Here is a 23,562-nt window from a genome sequence, read left to right as displayed (position 1 = left end):
GTCTGTAGTTTACATTATGGTTTACACTTTGCATTACAAATTTTATAGGTTTGTTTTTTGTTATTTTGTTATTTTTATTTTTTTAAAGTTAATAGATCACATAGAATGTTACATTTAAAAAAACATGAGGTTCCCATATAACCTATACCCCACCCCCCATCATTTTTGTAAATTGTATTTTTTTTTAAGATACTTACATCACAAAAAAGATTACATTATAAAAAACATAAGAGGTTCCCGTATACCCCTCTTCCCCCTACCCCACTCCTCCCACACCAACAACCTCCCCCATCATAGTGGCACACTCATCGCACTTGGTGAACACATTTTGGAGCACTGCTGCACCACGTGGATAATAGTTTACTTTGTAGTTCACACTCTCCCCTGTTACATTCAATGGGTTATGGCAGCATATATAATGTCTAGCATCTGACCCTGCAATATCATTTAGGACAACTCCAAAGTCCCAAAAATGCCTCTCATCACATCTCTTCTTCCCACTCCCTGCCCTCAGCAAGGAGGCCACTTTCTCTCCATCAATGATACAATTTCTTCTATTAGTAGTCACAAAAGTTTTACAGTAGAATATCAGTAAATCCACTCCATAGTTTATTTCTGCATTCTGTGGGCCCTGGGATGGTGATGTCCATTCCACCTCTATATCGAGAGGGGGCTTAGATTCCACATGGATGATGGATGCGATCCTCCTGCTTGCAGTTGTAGGCACTCTTGGTTCCCTGGTGTGGTGATTGACCATCTTCACCTCCCTGTTAGCTGGCTTTGAGGAAGCACTAATTTTGTCACAATCTCTCCAGATTGACATCCAAACACCTCCTTCAGGATCATGTCACCACTCAGCAGGTCCTGGGGTCCATGTGGGTCTCTCTTGGAGAGGAGAGCTGTGCGGATGCTTTTTAGTCAGCTGGCAGGACCCTGGCTCGTACACGCACTCCTGGGACTGCGGGGGGATGGGGGGGTTCCCTGCTCCTAGCGACTTGGCTAACTGTAAACAGTAAAGTCCCCTTGCTGGCCCTGAGGACAGGCACTAACTGCCTGCCAGTGGCTCGCACTCTCGCGCCCCCTCCCGCTCTCGTGCATTTTATAGGTTTTGATAAAATGTATAATGGCCTGTATCCATCACTGCAGTATCATGCAGAACCATTTCAGTGTTTCAGAAATGCCCCATGTTACACCTATTCTTCCCTCTCCCACCTCCCAGAAACCCTGGTGACTACTGCCTTTATATCAGTGTTACTAGTTCTTCATTACTAGAATAATAATAAGTCTACTTTAGTCCATAATTGCATTCCCCTCTTATGTTTGTTCATTCCTCAATCTTGAGGAATTTGATGTGATGATGTCTGCTCTGAGAAGTAGCATGATGTTTTAGAAAGATTATAGCAGGAGTGTTAAATTGATAAAAGCACTCTGAAGAGCAATTTGGTAGTTCTACCTCCAAGTATAGACCTTAGAATAGTGGTTTTCAAAGTGTGGTTCCTGGACCAGCAGCCTCAGCATTATCTGAGCACTTGTAAGGAATGTACATTTTCTGGCCTTATCCCACATCTACTGAATCAGATACTCCAGGGAGTGGGCCCAACAACATGTGTTTTCATAAGCCCTCCAGGTAATTCTAATGCTTGCTAAAGAACCCCTGGTACAGAGAAACTCTTGCTTTGTGCACCAGGAAACATTTACAAGGAAGTGTGGGTTTATAAGGAATAGCTCATTTAATCTTCCCAGTGACCTTATGAGCTTGATTCTGTTAGACGTCCCATTTTACTGATAAAGAATTCTGTCTATGCTCACAGAGCTAGTAAAGGGTAGAGCTAGGACTTGAACACATTGCCTTAACTACAGTGTGATTTTTAGATCCGAGAATCTCAGAACAGACTAGAGCTAGTTGTGTTTTAATGGATTTGGAGAAATTCAAAGACAGCAGCTCTTACTGTGTGTTTTGGTAAAAATCTATTTTCAAGAGCAATTGTAAACTTGGTATCCAGTGAAGGGATAGGGAAAGAAATGAGCATTTACTGAACAAGACATTCACTAGAGCACTACACACTTTATATTTATTATCTCAGTCTTTGTAACAATCCTTTGATTCCAATCTGTTATCCCCATTTTATAGATGAGGACTTATGTTTAGAAAAGTTAGGTCATTTGCTCAAACTCACAAATGAGCCCAAAACTTTCTCCAAAACCCATGCTCTTTACATTGTTGCTGGTTTTCTTCCCTTTTTCCTGAATCAAGTTCAAAATCAGTCTATCTGGAAATCATAAAATGGAGCATAAACTGCCAGGTTTATCTACAGGCAAAAACACAGTTAAAGAAAATGCCTTTTTCCCATCAGCAAATTAAGTGAAGTGCAATACGATTAGAAAGTAATAAACAAAATTAGAATATTCTAAAGGACATTTATTCCATTTGTGCTGCTTGTTCAAAACCCATGGTGAGTTTCCTCATTTTAGAGGAACATTTATTTTACTTTCATTGGCACTTTGATCCTTTCCTGTCATCATTTTCCTGACTTAGACATGAAACAGGAGACTGGGATTGTGTATTAGAATAATAATTATTTCTTATGCATTGGCCTGATATTCCAAGATCTTCAGTACTAAAGATTTGGGAGAGTTCCAGTACATATGTAAATCCATGACTTCAGCTGTATTGCAATCCTGGATTTTCTCTTCTGAATGTTCTGCTTTTTTCAGGTGAAATTTGTAGCACTGAATGAGAATGTCACTCTTAGGTCTGCCCTTGATAAAAATCTGAAGAATGCTGTGACTGCTGCTTTCCTCATGCTCCCTGAAAGCTTCTCTGAAGAAGAGCTCTTTTTGGAGATCGCCGGACTCTCTTATTCAGGTTAGTAGACTTGGTGCCCATATTTTCTGCAAAAAAAGGAGATTTGTTGTTTGAAGACCGTGCAAATATTCTGCTCCTCAACTCTCCATTGGAGTTGCAACAATCCTTGTTTGAAAGTTCATCACTTTGTGCATAGATTACAGCAATAATCTCAGGATTTGCCTCCTCACCTCCAAGGTCTCCTCTCCACATCCCTCCATATATGTTCTGAGTTCATCTTTTGGGCATTGTTATTATTCATTTTTACTTTGAAAAAATGCACACTTACAGGAAAGTTTTGAGAATACAGAAAACCCCTATATACCCTTTACCTGGATTCATCAATTTTTAACATTTTACCACATTTGTTTTATCATTCTCTCTATATCAGTGGTTTTCACACTTTAGCCATGCATCAGAATTACCTGGAGGGCTTGTTAAAAACACAGCTTTTGGGTCCTACCTCCAGAAAAGCTGGCAGCAAGTTGAGAGTGAAGCCCCCCAGTTTGCATTTCTAACAAGTTCTTAGGTGTGTTGATGCTCCTCCAGGGATCCTACTCTGAGAACCATTGCTCTCATATATATGTAAAGACTTAGGATTATTTATTTCTTTTCTGAACTATTTGAGAGAAGGTCACAAATATCATGTCCCCTTTAGGGCATGACACTTCAGTGTGTGTTTCCTAAGAGGAGGGCATTCTTTCTTGTAACCATAGTATTAATCAAATTTAGGAAGTTTTACACTGAAACAGTAGTTTCATCGAATTGACAATCCATATTCTAAATGTTGTCAGTTGTCCACATAACACACTTCGTAACGTTTTTTCCCTCAAGTACACAATTTAGTCCAAGATTATATATTGTATTTCGTTGCCAAGTCTCTTTTATCTTTTAATCTGGAAGAGTTCCTCAGCCTTTCTTTGTCTTTCATAACCATCACATTTTTGAAGTAGACAAGCCTATAATGTTTTCCCACTTATAAGCTATCAATGGGGAGACATTGGAGGACCATGCGAATATTTGCTTCTCATCAAACTTTCCCTTCTGGATTTAGCATTCATGGATGATTTTTGCTCAAGCCAGTCTTTATGATAGTGGTTATGAAGTGGTGATTTTTCAGCTCTACTTCTTCCACATTAAGGAAAAGATTTCCTTTTTTCTCTGTTTTTCTGTCTTTCTGTTTGTCTAAGTGTTAACTCCTTTTCCCTTTCCTTTTCAACTCATTGTTTTCCTCAGAGATGCCAGGGGCTCCATCGAAAAGACAAGGGGGAGGCTGAAAGGAGAGAGGCTATGACCCCTCACCATTTCTGTAGTCAGAGGAGTGCCACATTTATCTGTTTAATATTGTAGCAGTTTGACATAGTTATGAATTCCAAAAATAGATACTGGATTATGTTTGTAAACTGATCTGAACCTGGGCATGATTGAGTTATGATTGGGGCTTTGATTGGGCCCCACATCATTAGGGTGCTGAATCCCTGCCCCTTGGTGGGTGGGGACTCACAGATAAAAGCCACGGCAAAGGACAGAGTTTAGGATTTCTGATGTTGGAGTTTGATGCTGAAGCCTTAAGCTGAAGCCCCAGAAAGTAAGCTCACAGAGGAAAGAGAAGCCAGCCCCAGGAAGAGAGGAACCCTGAGCCCAGGAAGAGGCAAGTCCTGGGAAGAAAAGAACCTTGAACCCAGAGAGAAGCAAGACCCTGGAAGGGAGGAACCCAGGAAGCCTGAACCCTTCAGCCGTTGGCAGCCATCTTGCTGTGAAAATAGACTTTGGTGAGGGAAGTAACTTATGCTTTATGGCCCGGTATCTCTAAGCTCCTACCCCAAATACATACCCTTTATAGAAACCAACCCATTTCTGGTATTTTACATCAGCACCCTTTTGGCGAATACAAATATCTTAAAAGTTCCATGTAAGATTTCATTTACAAAAATGGGGTCTGCTACTTAAAAAATAGTTGGAAAATCACTGTCTTAAATACTCTTTCCCAGCTTTTAAGTATGAGACAAACAACTCTATCCTCATAATGTTGCAAAAGCAGTTTACTCATTCTCTGAATCCCTGTTCAGATAAGATTTTATGGAAATTTAATGCCAAAAGAGACTTTAGAGGTCTTGTCCTCAGTCTTCTTTCCAAAATACGTCTAGTCCTGCTTCAGCTGTACTTGCAGCACAGGAGAGAAAGGAAATGAAATCACCTTGTTCTTGTGGCTGCTTCTGACCTCACATGGCAGTAGCCCTGCTTGCAGCAAAAGCCAGAGGAGCAAAAAGTGACATGCCTGTGTATCAGAATAAGCAGCCCTATATACACTGAGTGGGAAAGAGGGATCACTTTACTAGGGTGAAAAAGATAGACCAGAAGCCTTATGAAGTGTTGGCTTCATGAGAGAAGATGCAGATAGTTTTCTACTTTGCCACAGCACTACCACTACCTTTTTCCCCATGTAGTCAACATCAGGTAGGGTTGGGGGAGTTTCTGGGATTTCTCTATAAATTCTGAACATTGACTAACAGAAGTTTAATGACATAACTGCCTTTTCCTATTTGCAGCCTTTTAAGTTAGGATTCAAGCCTACCATCAATCTTCAGCTGATTTTGGCTTTGCTTCCTGGAAGGATGATATTTTATACTCCTGGTTTCTCCCATTTTACAAGACACATACAAAATGTTCAGTAAATACTTGCTGACTAATAACAATATTCTGCTATTTTGTTTCTTTTATAATATTTAAGATCTGCCATGTTGCAGCAGACCAAGCACCAGCTCAGTCGATAGACAAGTAGATGGGCAGGTAGATTGTTAGTAGAGATTTATTCCATCATTTAATCCTCACATCACAGCCCTGTTTGTTTGTCTGTCTGTCTGTCTATCTGTCTGTCTGTCTATTTATTTATTTAAACACATATTTGTTGTGTGCCTTCCATGTAACATACCTTTTCTTGGGCCCTAGGCATACACAAGTAAGCATTTTAATGGCGGTAGTTGCTACGAAGAGAAGAAAGTAAGCCAGGAAGAAAGAATAAACAGGTGCTGAGGGTGGGGCCAGCTTTACAATGGATAGTCAAGGAAGACCCTCTGTGGGGACATGTACCCTAAGATCTGAACAGTGATCCAGAGCCAGCCCTGGGCTGGTCAGAGCAGATAGTCAGAGAAACTGAGCTGGTCTACCTGACTCCACTTTCACAGCCTCTAGTTTCTCCCATTCCTCATCCAGTCTCCTCTTGCTTTCTTGCCATTGTTTTATTTATTGCTTGAACCAGATTTGAATCTTGAGAATTTGGCCAAGTACCCTGCATTACTCGCTTCAGTGAGACTGGCTTCTTTTGCTACAAAACTTGGGACACAATACCTGGCAAATCCTCTCAGAGGGATTTGATTTCAACTCTCTGCAGTCCCTAGCTCACGAGTGAAACATTTTCCAAAAAGTCTCTGTAAGGCAGTTTGTTTAGAATTAGGAATGCATTTTCCCATTGAAACATTCTATATGACAGCTATTCCTAAACTAGGACACAAGTAAATGGCTACCTAGTCCACAGATGATGGAACGAGACCCGGGAGTACTGGGAGGAAAGAAGGATGTAGGCCCTGTTTTTCGAAAATTGCCCCAGGCAGGGTTCCTGCTTGACACCCTCCTTCCTTAACTTTTCCTCTGACCTTCCTAAGGATTCCAAGAACCCAGTATCCTTGAATTGAATGGATTGTTTCCCTCCACCAAACCACTTAAACATCCCAACCCCTCAGAATACTTTAGACTTCATATTACCTACCAATCTCATTTTTTAAAAAATTTGTTGAAGTGTATCACTCATGCATAAACAAGTGTATGTTAATAGTTGTGAACTTACAAAGCAAACACATGTGACATCATACAGGACTCTTGTACCTCACCCTACCACCAATACCTTGCATTGTTGTTTAACATTTTTAACTAATGAGTGAAGAATATTGTCAATATTACTACTAACCAAAGTATTTCCCCCAACCCACCCTATTATTACCTTTATTTCATTTATATATGAACATACATAAACAATAAGTGTATATAGTAAAAGTTGTGAACTTAGAAAGCAAACATGCATAACATCATAGAGGGGTCCCGTACATCAACCCTCTACCAACACCTTACATTGTCGTGAGACATTTGTTGCCAATTACGAAAATATCATCAAAATCTTTATAGTCCTTATCTTACATGTGGTGTATTCCCCCCCCAACTTGCCCTGTTAATATTTTTTAAATATATTTTTTATGACAGAAGTTGTAAACTTATAAAACAGTCATGCACATGTGCAGAAGTCCCAAACAACACCCCTCTATCAGCACTCCACAATGTGGTGGAACATTTGTTACAGGTAAGATAATATCATCCGATTGTTACCACGTCCATAGTGTACATTTGGCATACATTTTCCATACTGTCCCTTTATCAACATAGTACATCTTTGATATAGATGCAAGAATATTATACTACTGCTAGCCACAGTCCATAGGTCACTCCAGTTGTATTTTTCCCATGCTTTTCCACTTTTCCACCACCCAGCAATAGTGATGTGTGTTTGTTCTAGCTAACAAAGGACACTCTTGCATCTGTACTATCAGCCACAATTCTCATTCACCACTTGATTTACTGTGCTATTCAGTTCCTAGATTATTCTCTATCATTCTGTCATTTGGCATTTACATACCTAGACTACCATTTCGACCACATAACCATTTATAAACTAGCTGTTACTCACTGTGTTACCATCCACTCCACACATTTCCACACTTTTACGGTAAAGCTTCTACATACATGAAACATCAGTGGTCTATCTCAGTCGTCTTCTTATCTCCTTTAAGAATCCACCACCTACCACCAGGTCTTGAAGATATTTTCCTACAATTTCTTCTAGAAGCTTTATGGGTTCTTGCTTTTATTTTTAGGTTTTTGATCCATTTTGAGTTAATTTTTGGATAGGGTGTGAGATAGGGGTCCTCCTTCCTTCTTTTGGCTATGGATATCCGGTTCTTTCAGCACCGTTTGTTAAATGGACTGTTCTGCCCATGCTGTGTGGGTTTGACAGGCTAGTCAAAAATCACTTGACCATACATGTGAGGGTCTGTTTCTGAACTATTAATTTGGTTCCATTGGTCTGTGTGTCTGTCTTTATGCCAGTACCATGCTGTTTTTATCACTGTAGCTAGGTGATATGATTTAAAGTCTGGAGATGAGAGTTCACTTTTCCTTTTTAAATGTTTCTGGCTATTCAGGATCCCTTAACCCTTCCAAATAAATTTGACAATCGTGTTTTCAATTTTTTTAAAAAATGCTGGTGGAATTTTTATTGAGATTGCATTGAATCTGTATATCAACTTGAGTAGAGTTGACATCTTAGTGATATTTAGTCTTCCAGTCTGTGAGCATGGAATGAACCCCCAGTTATTTAAGCCTTTTTAAAAATTTTTTTAACATTGAGTTGCAGTTATCTGAATACAAGTGCTTTACATCACTGGTTAAGTTTATTCCTGAATATTTGAGTTTTATCTGTCATATTTTATTTTCCTCACTTTTTTGACACTTTTAGTTACTTTTATTGATATTATCTTCATTTCTAGACTGTCTTCCAGGCCTCTCTCTCCTGTCTTTTCTTTTCAGGCTCTAGCACACCCTTTAATATTTCCTGAAAATCTAGTTGCTTGGTTAGAAATTCTCTCAGTTTCTGTTTATCTGTGAGTGTTCTAAACTCACCCTCATTTTTTAAAGACAATCTTGCCGGATATAAGATTCTTGGCTGGAAGTTTTTCTCTTGTAATATCTTAATTATACATACCACTGTCTTCTTGCCTCCATGATTTCTGGTGAGAAATCAGCACTTAATCTTATTGGGTATCCCTTATATGTTATGTGTTGCCTTTCTCTTGCTGTTTTCAGAATTTTCTCCTTGTCTTTGGCATTTGACATTCTGATTAATATGTGTCTCAGACTTGGTCTTTTTGGGTTTTTTTGGATGGGAGTATGTTGTGCTTCTTGGACATGGATACCTATGTCCTTCAATAGGGTTGGGAAATTTTCTACTATCATTTCTTCAAATATTCCTTCTGCCCCTTTTCCCTTCTCTTCTCCTTTTGGGACACTGATGACACATATATTTACACATCTTTTGCTGTCATTTAGTTCCCTCAGACCTAGCTCAATTTTTTCTGTTCTTCATCTTTTCTTTTGTATGTTCACTTTTAGAGGCCATTTCTTCAAGCTCACAAATCCTTTCTTCTGCCTCCTCAAATCTGCTATTATATGATTCCATTGTTTTTTAAAATTTCATTTATTGCACCTTTCATTCCCATAAGATCTGCTATTTTTCTATGTATGCTTTCAAATTCTTATTTGTGGTTATCCAATGTCTTCTTAATATCCTTAATTTCTTTAGCCATCTCATTCAATTTATTAAGATTTGTTTGAACATCTATGATTAGCTGTCTCAGCTCCTTTATGTCATCTGGAGGCTTATCTTATTCCTTTAACTGGGTCCTGATTCTTGGTGTGGATTGTAATTTTTTTGTTGGCATCTCAGCATCTGGCTTACTAGAGTATTTATTCTGGGTGCAGTTTTCTCTTTACTTTAGGGCTTCCTGCCCTTTCTCCCTTGCTGGTTATGCAGTAGGAGCCAAGATGTAGTTGGTGCTATAAGCTGTGGAGGCTCAAGCTGCCCTCATTGCCCCAGGGATTGATGAAGCTTCTCCCAACTTTCTCCTTTGCCAGGGGTAGGACAGAGTCACAGGTGTGTGGAATAATTCAAGTTGTGTGGGCCTAGACTGTAGTTGCCCAGAGAGAATGATTAGCCTTCATGCCCCTTTCTCCACTGCCTGGGGTAGGGATGGAGCTGCAGGTGTGGGCAGCAATCTATGCAGTTCAGGTCCAAGACGACCATAGTTGCCCCAGTACAGTCTGTGCCAGCCAAAGGTATCTGCAGTTCCCTGGATAGCCTGGTGCAGAGCCTGTAAGCCTCCTCCCTGCCAGAGGTGGAGCTGAAGCCTAGGCTTGGGCTGCAGGCTGATCTGGGTGAAATTGGTTCCTACCATCACTGGGGGTGGAGTCAAAATGGCGGCCATTGGCCTCTTTCTGACCTCGACAGGTTCAAACTTTAGCTGTTCTTAGGGTTCTGCTTGAGCCAGCCAAATTTACTAATCAGTAGCTGAAATCAGTGGCCAACCACCTCTTCCTCCCCTGTTTTTGGGAAATGGAGCTTCAAAGTCCAGCCACAGAATAGCTCCTGGGGCAACTTACACTGCCGAAGTAGGATAATCACTGGCTTCAGTGGCTTGGCCAGTAATTTCCCAGAGAGGATGGCACAGTTTACCCCAGCTTCCTCCGTGCTGGAGGTGGAGGGCCTAGGCTAGAGCTGCAATCTGATCTGGTTGGAAGGAAGTCAGTGCCCACCAGCACTGTGATTTTCATTCCACCCCACTTCTCCTTGTGCCAGTCGTGGAGTTAAGGCATGAGTAAAGTCAGCCTCCTTCTGACTTGCACAGGTTCACACTTTAGCTGTTCTTAGGATCATATTCAGCCACCGAATAGCTCTGAGGCAACATGTTCCTCCAGTGGAGGCCTCCGTGGCATGGAGCATTCTACTTACGAATCTTCTCTGCGACAGGCAGTCTTCTCCTCCCATTCCTTCAAGGATGTTGCAGGATGCTCATCTGGTCTCCTAGCGCCTCCATATGGCTGCTTCAGGTAGCTCCAGAGAGCACTGGGTGTTTACTAACTGTCCTGTAGCAGGAACTGACTCTAGGAGTGCCTTACTACACAACCATCTTGCTGGTTGTCCCCCACCAATCTCATTTTTATTTAAAACTTTGACATTTATTTTCTACCTGTTCCCAGTTGAGAGACAATATGTTGCCCCTAACTTGTTAAGAAATAAAACAGAGAAAACAGTGTCTCCCCATGTTTTGGGGCAAGTTCTTGCTGGTAATCACTTGTCAAGGCAAGATCTGTCAACATGAATAGCGGCTATAATAGCCCCTGACTTTTCCATGGCATGTACAGATCACATTGACTGGCCCCAGGGCCAGAATTTATGGCATTATTGCCATGAGTGGTGGGTGAGAAAGGAGTAGGTGGAAGATGAAAGCCTGCAAAATTGGAGAGGAGAAAGCTTTTTCATCCTTCAGTTATTAGAAGTCAGCATTTAAGTAAAGAGAAAAAGAAGAACAAATGAACTTTAAAGGATCACCTTGAACTTTGTTATGTAAGGACAAACTCTAGAAATGTCTAATTTAGGTAACAATCCTGGTTTAGCATTGATAAGTCAATCATTGATCCCATACTTTATCAAGAACTGAAGACAGAATTTCTAAGTAACTTCATGTATAAGGATATGCAGGCCAAGTGAAGCAGTGGTAGAAAAACAGCACATGCAAAAAGGCAAGAGGGTGTGTGAAAGAGCGTGGCTTGTTTAGGAAAGAGAAGTAGATTGATGAAAATGAAGTCCAAGGGTTATTTCAGGAGAAAATAACATTTATTATTGTGTGCCAGAAACTGCTCAGTATTTTTGATGTATAACTCATTTAATCTTCACAACAGCCCTTTGATTTTGATGTTGTATTATTCCCCTGTTTTATAGATGAGAAAACTGAGCCCCAGAGAGGTTAATAGTTTAAAGACACTCATCTAGTAAGTGGTAGAGCTAGAATTTGAACTGATGTTCATCATCATCCAGCTGCACTGCCTGTCTGGTATTTTGGAGAATAAATTAGGCCAGGGCCAGGTGGTCAGAGCCTTGATGCTGGGTGAAGAGAGATTGAACTTTGACAACCTGTAGCAAGCATTGCAAGAGAATCTGAGATTTGTTTTTGTGGAAAGATAATTTTGTCAGCACTATGTTGGACGGAGAGACTAGAAACAGGGAGAAGTTTTATTTATCCGACAAATAGTTGAGTCCCCTATGCCAGGCACTCTTAAGCCCTGCAGATGTAGGAAATAAATAAGGCAGGCATGGTTCCTGCCTTGATGGCGTTTTCATTCCCTATGAGAAGTCAGAGAGCAAATGTGTGGCAGCACTCAGGGGAGCAATGAACGTGTGATTTACTTCAGTTTGCCCAAGGAAGGGCTTGAGGAGGTGACATTTGATTTGAGCACCAGTGGATGAGAAGAGCCCAGGAAAGAGCCATCCCAGCAGAGGAGCCTGCTAGGGGTAATAATAATAAGGACCGTATTTGTGTTCTCTCACCTGTGCAACCTCAGCCTCTAGAGTAAGCACTCTGTACTTCTGGATGGTCGGACAGAGAGATGAATGGTGGGAAGGATGACAAGGGCTTGAACCAGAGCAGTACTTCAGTGAAGTAAGCTACTTCACATGAAAATATAATCAACATTAACCCCCTACTTCAATTACTCTTTTTCAGGTTTGTTTGTTTTTTTAATGTTTTAGGGCTTTTATTTTTTCTTTTGTAGTTGTGTTAAAAATAGGAATAACAACCTAAAAAGCAGAATTTTAATGTGAAGACATTTTTGCTATGATAATTAGTTTTAGAAGCATTGTTAGTTTAGCGGGTGTGCAGAGACCATTTCCCACATCTTTCCTCAAGTATCTTCTATTTTTATCATGCGTTCTTTTAATCAACTGTCAGTTATTTAAAATAAATTTCTAAAACTTAAAAAAAAATTTTAAATGGCCTGTATCCATCATTGAAAGATCTTGCAAAACAATTCCAATGCCCTAAAAGTGCCCTATGCTTTATCTATTCTATTCTTCCTCCCCCTTCCCTCAGAATCTATGTTAACCAGTAAGTTTCAGTTTTTTTAAGAATAAATTTCATAGTTACATGTGATAATATTGAGGGCTTGGCATATTGTTCTGTTTTCTTTTATTAGGCACTGGCTATGTTCTCCAGAGATACGTGTTCCTCTAATTGAGTGCACAGCAGGACTTCCCTGCTTGGGAGTTTAACATTTTCTTGTTTATTGTGTGGGTCTCCATTCACTGAGATAACATACTGTGACAAGTGAACAGTTTCATTTTCATAGACGCATGTACCAGGTGTGCCCTATCCCACATATCCCCCACTCCTAATGCCCTACAACAGTAACCATCCCCTGCCTTATTTGCCAGAAGATTCCCACCATTGTAGTTTTAACCACAGACCTGCAAATGCCAAGAGTTCACCACATTCTTCCTTCAGCCATCCCCTCAGTTCCATGGACAGTCCAACCCAACCCTCACCTTACTCCCCCTCACATTCCAGCACTGTCAAACCCAGTCACATCGCTGCACCACTGTCTTTCCAGGGTTCTTAACCTTTTTTGTTCCACAGACCCCTTTGCCAGTCAGGTGAAAACCATGGACCCCTTACTAAGTCCACACTATACTGTGTATTATTTAATAAATATATCACACTTGCACCAACACGTCCCCATAAGAATTTTTTTTTTTTCCTTAATTTCTATCCAAGCTTATGGTCCCCTGGTTAAGAACTCCTGCTCTAGATTCACTTCTCGTCTTTGACAATGTACATGCATCTTATTGGAGTGCCTTGTTTTTTATTGTTGTTGGTGTTTTCCCAACATAATCTTAATGTCAGTTCTTGGGAAGCAACATAGTGAAGTGTTTAAAATCTGGGGCTCTGGGGTAGATGATCTTGGTTCAGACCTTAGCTGTACCACTTACTAACTTTGTGGCTTTCAGGAAGTTCCTTATTTCATTGTGACTTAGTTTCTTCATCTCTGAAGTGGGTTTTTGTACAGATTAATTTAGGTCATACCTGCGTTTAACACAGTCTTGGCACATAGTAAATGTTCAATTACTGTTACCAATTATTTTTTTAGATACATGGTTGCTTGTAACAACAAAGCCACTTGATATAATAGACTAATAGACCTGCTTTTGTTTTTGTTTTGTTTTGTTTTAAGATTGTTTTATTTTTAAAATTTATTTATCTCCCCTTCCCTGCCCTACCCCCCCTCCCCCCAGTTGTCTGCTCTCTGTCCATTTGCTGTATGGTCTTCTGTATCCATTTACATTCTTGTCAGCGACCCTGGGAATATGTGTCTCTTTTTGTTGCGTCATCTTACTGCGTCAGCTCTCCATGTATACAAGGCCACTCCTGGGCAGGCTGTGCTTTTAGCGTGCAGGGCGGCTCTCCTTAACGGGAGCACTCCTTGTGCGTGGGACTTCCCTATGTGGGGGACACCCCGGCTTTACACAGCACTCCTTGCGTGCATCAGCACTGCACATGGGCCAGCTCACCACACGGGTCAGGAGGCCTTGGATTTGAACCCTGGGCCTCCCATGTGGTAGGTGGATGCTCTATGAGTTGAGCAAATCTGTTTCCAAGACCTGCTTTTGAATACCAGCTTTGTGCCAATGCTTTAACCTTCCTGAGCACCTATTTTCCTTATTTGTAAAACAGAAAATCTCTCATAAAGGAGTTTTCAATGAGACGATATATATGAGCATCATACCTGGCTGATAGTCTGTGCTTAGAAAATAATTGCTATTATTATTCACTATTGTTTTGTGTTATTCTTGGCTACATAGGTTTTCCTCAGGTTGAGACCACTTTTGCTCACTCATTGAGGATGGACCTTTAGGTTAGTTCTATTCATCACTGTTTTATTAAGGATAGTCCTGTGTATTACTTGGTGCAGATTACTTTGGCACAGGAAGGGAGCCACTAACTTCCTTGGATAACTTTTTCTGAAGTGGAATTATGTTGTTAGTTATAAGAATTATAAAACTAATTACATGTTGACAAATAATGCATATCAGAATTTGAATATTTGATCAGGTGGGTTAAAAGTTTGCAGCCAATTCATTTGGGCTTTTAAGGTCTTTAAGAAATGAAAAACACCTTTGAGCGTTCTTTTATAATAGAAAATGGGTTTCTTTCAGTGCCAGATTGTCTGAACACAGGCTCAGCTACTTCTAAGAATAAGACAAAGCAGTGAGGAAGTTGCCAGTTGAATGATTCTTGGAAAAAAAAAAAAAAAAGAAATGTGTGCCAGCCCTCTAAAGTGTGAGTAAACATCCCCCTTTTCTGGATCCTGGTAAAGACCAGTAAAGAAACTTTTCTTCTGGTGTGAGATCTCTTAAGATTTATTCCCTCACAGACAGACCAAGAGGTGTCGTTGGACGACCTGAATATTTGGGTTGAGTATTTCAGGAACTCGAAAGCATGTTTCTCTAAGCCTGGCTTGCCTGAGCTTTTGCCGAAGCCTCAGCTGGAACTCTTTGTACTCAGTGGTCACTTGCCAATTTCTGAGAAGTCAACACTCCTGAAGGGATATTAATCATTAATAATACCTAACAGTTTATAGAGTAATGTGTTAGGTATTGTTCTAAGTGTTTTACATATATTAACATATATTAAAGTGTTTTACATATATTAACTCATTTAATCCGAGAAATGTCTGAACTAATTATTATTGCTTCTATTTTCCCATTGCGAAAACTGAAGCCCAGATAAGTCATAACTTGCTCTGGCTCATATGGCTTGTCACATAGCTAGTGCTGAGCTGGGATTTGAATATAGAAGGTCTGTTTCTAGAACCCTTGTTCTCAACCCTCACTCTTTTAAGAAAGACCTTTGGCTGGTGGCTATCATTTGTGGTCTATCACCTAGAACCCTCTTCTCCCAAGGATCCATGTGGCTCAGGCCTGTATCTTCTTTAGATCCTTGTTCTGTGTCTCCTGGTTTACCTGTGACTCTTCCCTGACCCCACCCTCAACATCTCCCTGTCCTCTTTCCCTGCTTTATTTTCCTCCATAGGTCTTACCATCATATGAGCAATTATATGTATTTTCTTTGTTGCTAGTTTTTTGTTGTTGTTTTTGGTTTGTTCCTCCACTAGAATGTGAAGGTTGGGGATTTTTGTCTTGTTTGCTCAGTGCTTACAATAGTACCTGACACACCCTAGATGCTCTGTAAATATTTGGTGATTATTTAGTGAATGAATGAATGACTCCTGATATTGCTTCTTTTGTGAACTTATGTAGTGGACCTAACTTCTCCCTATTCCTAACACCCATACTGATCCATTTTGTCTTCTCCAAAGTGTGGAAAAGAAAAGGTGATTCCATTTTTTTTATCAAGCTTATCAACCATTTTTTCTGATCCCATTTTCTTCTACATGTGAGTTACTGCAATATGGTATATTTTTGCAATCATGGAGATATTTTTGAGAATCCATTTTGAATGGTGCGATAGACTACCTACTAGAAATATTGCCTTGACCATTTTTTAAAGAATAAATATTGTATTTTCACATACAAAAGAATGAATTTAGACCGTGAACTCACATCACAAAATTACTTGGAATTGACCATAGACTAAATATAAGTATAACTCTTAGAAGAATGACCTTGGATAAGGCAATAGTTTCTTAGGGCACCAAAAGTAAAAATGACAAAAAATAGTTAAATTAGACTACATAAAAATTAAAACATTCATGCTGCAAACAGTACTTTTAAGAAAGAGAAAGGACGACCCACAGAATGGGAGAAGGTATTTACAAATCCTGTATCATATAATTTAGAATTTACATATCAAAAATAATGAACTCTCAGAACTCAGTAATAAAAAAAAAATACAACCCAATTAAAAAATGGGCAAAGGATTTAAATAGACATTTCTCCAAAGATGGTATATAAATATCCAATAAATAAAAGATGCACAGCCTTATTATTCATTAGAAAAATGCCAGTCTAAACCACAGAGATACCACTTCACACCCCCTAGGATGACTAATCAAAAAGACAAAAAGACTGTTGGTGAGGCTGTGGAGAAATTGGAAGTCTCATAAATTGCTGGCGGAATGTAAAATGGTGCAGCCACTTTGGAAAAAGTTTGGAAATTCCTCAAACATAGAGTTACCATATGATCCCCCAATACCACTGCTAGGTAGATACCCAAGGAAAATGAAAACATTTGTCCACACAAAAACTTGTACATGAATGTTCATAGCAACATTATTCATAATATCCTAAAATGAAAATAACCCAAATATCATCACTAATGAATGGATAAATGAATGTTATCCATTCAGTGGAATATTATTTGACCATAAAAGTAATGAAGTTCTGATATGTGCTACAGTATGAATGAACCTTGAAGACAGTATGCTAACATCATTAAAGACAACATATTATATGATTATATTTGTAAGAACCAAAATAGGCAAATCTACAGAGACAAAAAGGACATTAGTGTTTGCCTTGGGGTGGGGGGAGATGAGTAACTGCTAAAGAGTATAGAGTTTCTTTTGTTGGGTGGGGGACAAAAATGTCCTAAAATTAGATTGGTGTGCTGGTGCACAATATACTACATATATTAGTCAATATAGTAAAAACCAATGCATTGTACACTTTAAATGGGTGACTTGTTCAATATGTTACATCAATTGTATCTCAATAAAGTTGTTAAAAAATGAGTATTATTTTGGTATATCAACCGTCAGTTTGGGCTGCTGTTCTTAAACATTACCACATAAGAAATGCTTACTTGCGTACATTATCTCATTGCATTGAAATGATGTTCATGTCTGTTTGCTGCCTGGGGTAGGACTTAAATCTTTGTATCTCTAATATCTAGCACCACTGCTGGCACTAAGTAGCCACTCAAATGTTTATTGAACTGAAATGGCAACAATATTACAATTAGTTTAAGAGGAAAAAAAGTTACAGTTCTTTCAGAAAGTTGCCATCCAGTATTTAAGAACTTTTCATTTGTGGAACAAAAAGAAGGAATGATACAAATATTTAGAACTCAACAGTGATACAAACAGACCTTTCACATCAGGGTCAGTCTTGCTGGATTCAGACTTTGGTGACATTTCCATTCCTAGAGGTGGGCGTAGGGGGACTTCAAATATTAACAGAATCAATTCATAAGCTCTAAATAAAGCATAAGTGATTATTATCTTCAAATACTAAGGACTTCCTCTACCCTTTCCCTTGCCCATCCTGTATCTATATTGTTAAAACAATAATATTTGCTTTACTACTTACAAAGCACTCTCTAACATCTTAGCTCATTTAAATCCTAAAGCAGCCTTATGAAGTTAGTATAATTGTTAAAGCCATTTTACAGAGAAGGAAACCGACTGGAAAAGGGTAAGTAATTTGTCTCCAGTCATGCTGGGTCATTGCTAGACTTGAAAGCCAGGGTTTCTCCTGCCTACTACACAGTGCCTCACATTCCCACGATCATGATGAGATCCCTGATCACGTGCGGCATGCCGGAAGCACAGAACCGGCCCAGTGCAGATGGTGCGCAAGCCTCTGAGCTTGTCTTGTTTCAAAGTCAGTAAGAAATTGCCCTTTTTGTTGCCCATTATGTATACTGACAGTTATCTGGCATTAGCCATCTAGAGTTAAAACCTTCAGTAGAGGCATAAAAATTAGCAGTCAGCTTTTCTCAGTCCCAGCTTTTTGTTGCAAACATATCTCTGGAGCAGGAAAAATTGATTCGTATGATCAGATGCTGATTCATGCTGTGCCCACGATTCTATGCATTTTGTTCTGAAGAAACTGCTTGCTTACTGTTCCTGGTGGGTGAGCTAGTTCTCCTGTACAGTGGAGAGAAATCCAGTTCAGCAGACGTTTACTGATGCTCCTTCCATGTGCCAGGCAGTGCAAGGGAGCTGCAGAGGTAGAGATGAATGCAGCCCCATCCTGTTCTCAGGCCAGAGTTGTTTTGTTTTGTTTTGTTTTTTTAATTTTAATTTTGAAATAATTTCAGCCTTACAGGACATTTGCAAAAATAATTTTTAAAAACCCAGGACGACAACTCCAACATACCCCCTACCCAGATGTACCAATTTTTAACATTTTGCCATTTTTGTTATATCATTCTATTTTCTAAACATTTCAGAGTAGATTACATGCATCATGCTCTTCAAACACTTAAAACTGCCATGTATATTTCCTAAAAACAAGGATATCATAACCACCTGAAGTATAGTTATCAAGATTAAGCAATTTAACATTGATATAAAGTTTGCAGTTTGCATTCTAATATTTTCATATGTCCCAATAATGTCTTTTTGGGCATTTTCTCCTCCATCATTACATTCAGTGCAAGGTCATGTATTGCATTTAATTGTCTCTTTAGTCTTCCTCCATTTTTTCAATTGTGGAAACATAAACAACATGAACTTTCCATCTCGACTGCTCCCAAGCACACCATTCAGTGGGATTAGTCACGTTCACAAGTTGTGCCACAAGCACCACCATCCATGACTGGTATGTTCCCGGCACCCCAAACAGAAACCTGACCCATCGTGAGGTCGTCGTATGTTCCAGGCCCTTTGATCATGGCCTGCAGTTGCTCTTCTGGGGAAGGAGTTAGATTATTTTACCTTTTACATTTTGGTAAAATACAGTTCTTTCAGAAAGTTGCCATTTAAGAACTATTTGTGGAACATAGAAAAAGAGAAGGAATGACAAAAATATTTTGAACTCAACAGTGATACAAACAGACCTTTCACATCATGGTCAGCCTTGTTGGATTCAGACTTTGGTGACATTTCATTCCTAAGATGGTGTGGGTACTTCAAAGATTAATAGACTCAATTTATAAGGTCTAAATAAAGCATAAGGATTCACACAATTGAAAGTTATCCCACACGCAACTCCATTCAAATTTTCAGTGATCATGTCTCTGAATCAGAGTTAAACATGCTACATGTAATAAACTACCTATACGGGAATAAGGGAAATGGAGGAAAATTACAAAGTTGAGTAGAACTAGTTACATAAAATGTCGCTCAGTGATGCTGAGAGGCAGTTGGTCTTGGACATGTTATCTGTGCACCTCAATCTCCTCATCTGTAAAATTGGAAATAATAGGATCTACTTTATGGGGCTTTGCATGATGAAGTGAGATAACAAACGTAAAGCACACAAAAAGCCCACAGGGTTTGTCTGTGTTATTAGAACAAAAATAGCCATGTTTATATATTCCCTTTGTCTTATTTTTCCTGTTTTTTCATACAGGTCTCTTGTACATTCAACTTGGTATCCTGTTTTCTTCCTGCACATTAGTATATGATCATTTTCCATCACTTGCTGTGTTTGTTTACTGTTATTTTTAATGGTTGCATACACTTCCATGGTATGGGTACGGGTGTACCATCAGTAGCTGCTCTGTCCCCCATGTCTTGCAGATGACTGTCGATGGCAGAGGCAGGACAATTTTCATTTGCTTTTGAAAGCTACCCTTTGTCCTTCAGAATTAGATATTTTACAGCTCAATTCATCTTATGGACAAATGCATTTCTTACCACTTGGCAATTTGAAAAATTAAATCTGCTTTCAGTTTCATCTTCAATGTAAATCTCTTCTTATTAGTACTATAACACTCACTGCTTTTGCCCATATTGAATGTAACGAGCTTAATATGCATAAAGCATCTCAAAATCTCTCATGCAAACACAGCAAGCAGGCGAAGCAAGGACAAGTCTAAGGCGATAATGCACAACTATCTCAGTGACTGGTTAAAGGCAAAGTTTCATACATAAGTGAAAGTTTATGAGTACAGAAGCTTCTTCATGGGCAAAAAATAAAATAATTTTTAAAAAATTTAATAATCCCAGCTTCTAAATAATAACCTTTGTACTTAGGTAACTATTTTAATAGGCACAAAAGGCTTTGTGATTTGAGGTTAGTCACCTACCCATCCCCTTTTTTCCCCCAGACAGGCCCGCTCATTTCTTGGGTATTGTGTTCATGGTTTTAAGGAGGGGAAATAAATGCTTTGATGATGGATCCTGTCAGGCTTATCTAGTGCAGAATCAACTTGGAAGGTACCGTTTGTGGGTCAAAGAGTGAATTCTCAATGGAGGGTATGGTTTTTTTGTTTGTTTTTTCAATTAGGTGATTTCCGGATGGTGCTTGGAGAGGATAGGAAAAAAGTGTTGAATATTGTGAAGCCCAACATAGACCACTTTTGTGACCTCTATGGCAGCATACTACAGGAGAATCCCCAGGTGGTGTACAGAACTCAGCAAGGCAGGCTTGAGGTAAACTGTGTTTGGAAAGTCACTTACATTGTTTCTAAGTGTTCTAAATATTCTGTATTTTATAACCTTCTAGTTATTGTATTTTTGGAGGATGTACAGGTATTGGGTAACTATAATAACTTTAAAACCAAAGTTTAAACTTTGGTTCAGGTCAACACTACTGTGGATATAGACCTACTCTATTATTTAAACTAGTAGTCCTTCTACTAATAAAAGAAATTGTATCATTGACAGGGACCAAGTGACCACAGTAGTTGCTGAGGGCAACTTCCCACTCCCTAGTGGGAAGAAGAGATGTGATGAGGGGGCATTTTTTTGGGACTTTGGAGTTGTCCTAAATGATATTGCAGGGTCAGATGCTGGACATTATATATCCTGCCATAACCCACTGAATGTACCGGGGAGAGTGTGAACTACAGAGTAAACTATTATCCACGTGGTGCAGCAGTGCTCCAAAATGTGTTCGCCGAGTGCAATGAGTGTACCACAATGATGGGGGAGGTGGTTAGTGTGGGAAGAGTGGGGTGGGGGGATGGGAAGTATAGGGGAACCTGTTATGTTTTTTTATAATGTAACCTTTTTTGTGATGTATGTATCTTCAAAAAAATACAGTTTACAAAAGCGATGGGAGTGGGGGGGTGGGGGTTATATGGGAACTTCTTATGCTTTTTAAAATTTAACATTCTGTGAGATCTATTAACTTTAATAGAAATTTTAAAAAATAATAAAAATTTAAAAATTAAGTAGTAGTCCTTAACCTTGGCTGTGTCAAAAAGAAAAAGGAAAAAAAAAACTGGAGGAGCTTTTTAAAAATGCATATGCATATGAGATTCTCATTAGTTCTGTGATTGGGCCCTGGCATCTATATATTTTTAAAAGCTTTATAATAGCAATTGGACAATGTCTATCAATATTTTAAATTCACATAACTTTGACTCAGTAAGTCCACATCTAGGAATTTTTTCCTACAGATCAAATAACCAAGAGCACTGAGAACTGTGTACAAGGATATTTGTTACATCACTGATGAGAACATCTAACAATAGGGAACCATAGACCAGCTGTTCTCAAATGTTTTAGTTTCAGGACGACTTTGTCACTCTGAGAAATTACTGATGACCCCTAAGATCTTTTGTTTGTATTAGGTTATATCTATCAATATTTACCATATTAGAAATTAAAGCAGAAATTTTAAAAAATATTTATTAATTAAAAATCTTTTCATGCTAGCATAAATAATATATTTCGAGGAAAAAATAATTATTTTTTGACCAAAAAATTAAGTGAGAATGTGGCGTTCTTTTATAAGTTTTCAAATCCATAAAATCAGCTAGATTTCTGCCTTTAGTCTGTCACAGTATGTTTTGGTTGAAGTTTATGGAGGAAGCCTGGCCTCACAGATTGTGCAGTTTGGAAAGGGAAAACCTTGTGAGCTGCCTGAAAGGTTCTCAGGGATACTAGGGGTCCCCACACCATCCCGTGAGAACTGCTGTTACAGACCAGCATTGCTAGAAATAATTGTGGCACAAAATATGTACTAACATGGAACATTCATCCAAGTGTGTGGTTAACCACGGAGGGAAAATGTAAGGGTAAAACAGTATGAATAATGTGGTAACATTTAGATTTCAAAAAGTGAATATTATGTATAAACTTAGGCTTCTACTTAGAATAAGCTAAATATTACTACACAAGAAACTTGTAATAAGGCACCGCATTTAGGAAGGGAACTCAGGGAAAAAGTGGAGGAGAATACTATTTTCCACCATGTATATCTTTGACTATTTGAAATGATTGCTATGACATGAATTACCAACTTAGGACAGGTAAAAATAAACCTTCAGATTACCTTCTTTCCATTCCAATTCCATTTGTCCTTCCCCCTTGCCCTCAGTTAATTTGTTTACATTGTTCCAGGTCTTTCTCTATGCATTCTTAAACTATATTTGTGCATATACACATGTATGTAAAGATTTGAGTTGTTTTGTTTTACATACATGGGCTCATACTTAAAACATTTTATTCTGAAACTTGCTTTTTTTCCTCCACTTATGTTTATTGTTGTGGAACTTTTCTAATACCCTCCAAAAAAACTTCATGTGTTAATCAGAATTTTTTAAAAATAATATTCATAAAGGTCTGAATATTATTGTACATATACATTCACATCACAAAGGTTGTGTGATGACTGCATAAAATTCACCCTTTTAAAGTATACAATTCAGTGATTTATAGTATATTCAGAGTTGTGCATTCATTGTACTATTTACTTTTAGAACATTTCTACCACCCCAAAAGAAACCCTGTACCCATTAGCACTCACTTCCCATTTCTTTCCTCTCCCTATCTCCCTGGCAACCACAAATCTACTTTCTGTTTATAGCTTTGCCTGTTCTGGACATTTTCGTATAAATGGTGCTTTGCAATATGTGGTCTTTTCTGCATCTGCTTTTTTTAAAATGCAATTTGACTCTCAAGATTTAACCGAATGGTTTCATTTTCTTGTTTTAATGAGAATTGAAGATTAAGGAAAATTAGGCAGAATTTAGCATTTCATTTAAACATGTCACCTCATATTTTGTCTTTAAATAGATGCTTTCAGGGTAAAATTCCAGTGCATTCTTTTCCTCAAAAGAAAACATTGGCAAATATTATTTTCTAATTCCTCATATTACTCAATCCATTTTGGCATCTCTAAAATTCCTAGAAGTTTCTTAGGT

General features: G+C 38.8%; 1 protein-coding gene across 2 annotated transcripts in view; it reads left to right on the top strand.

Moving 5' to 3' along the window:
• TAMM41 (TAM41 mitochondrial translocator assembly and maintenance homolog) overlaps positions 1–23,562 on the top strand; it is a 49,874-nt gene that overhangs the window by 10,897 nt on the left and 15,415 nt on the right. For both annotated transcript variants that reach the window (XM_004466362.5, XM_012528223.3), the window contains 2 exons: positions 2,716–2,866; positions 20,697–20,842. In XM_004466362.5, the coding sequence (XP_004466419.1) occupies positions 2,716–2,866; positions 20,697–20,842 (297 nt within the window). The remainder of the gene's footprint in view (positions 1–2,715; positions 2,867–20,696; positions 20,843–23,562) is intronic.

Source organism: Dasypus novemcinctus, chromosome 26 (assembly GCF_030445035.2).
Source record: "Dasypus novemcinctus isolate mDasNov1 chromosome 26, mDasNov1.1.hap2, whole genome shotgun sequence".
NCBI lineage: Eukaryota > Metazoa > Chordata > Mammalia > Cingulata > Dasypodidae > Dasypus > Dasypus novemcinctus.
This window is presented reverse-complemented; position numbering and strand designations above follow the sequence as displayed.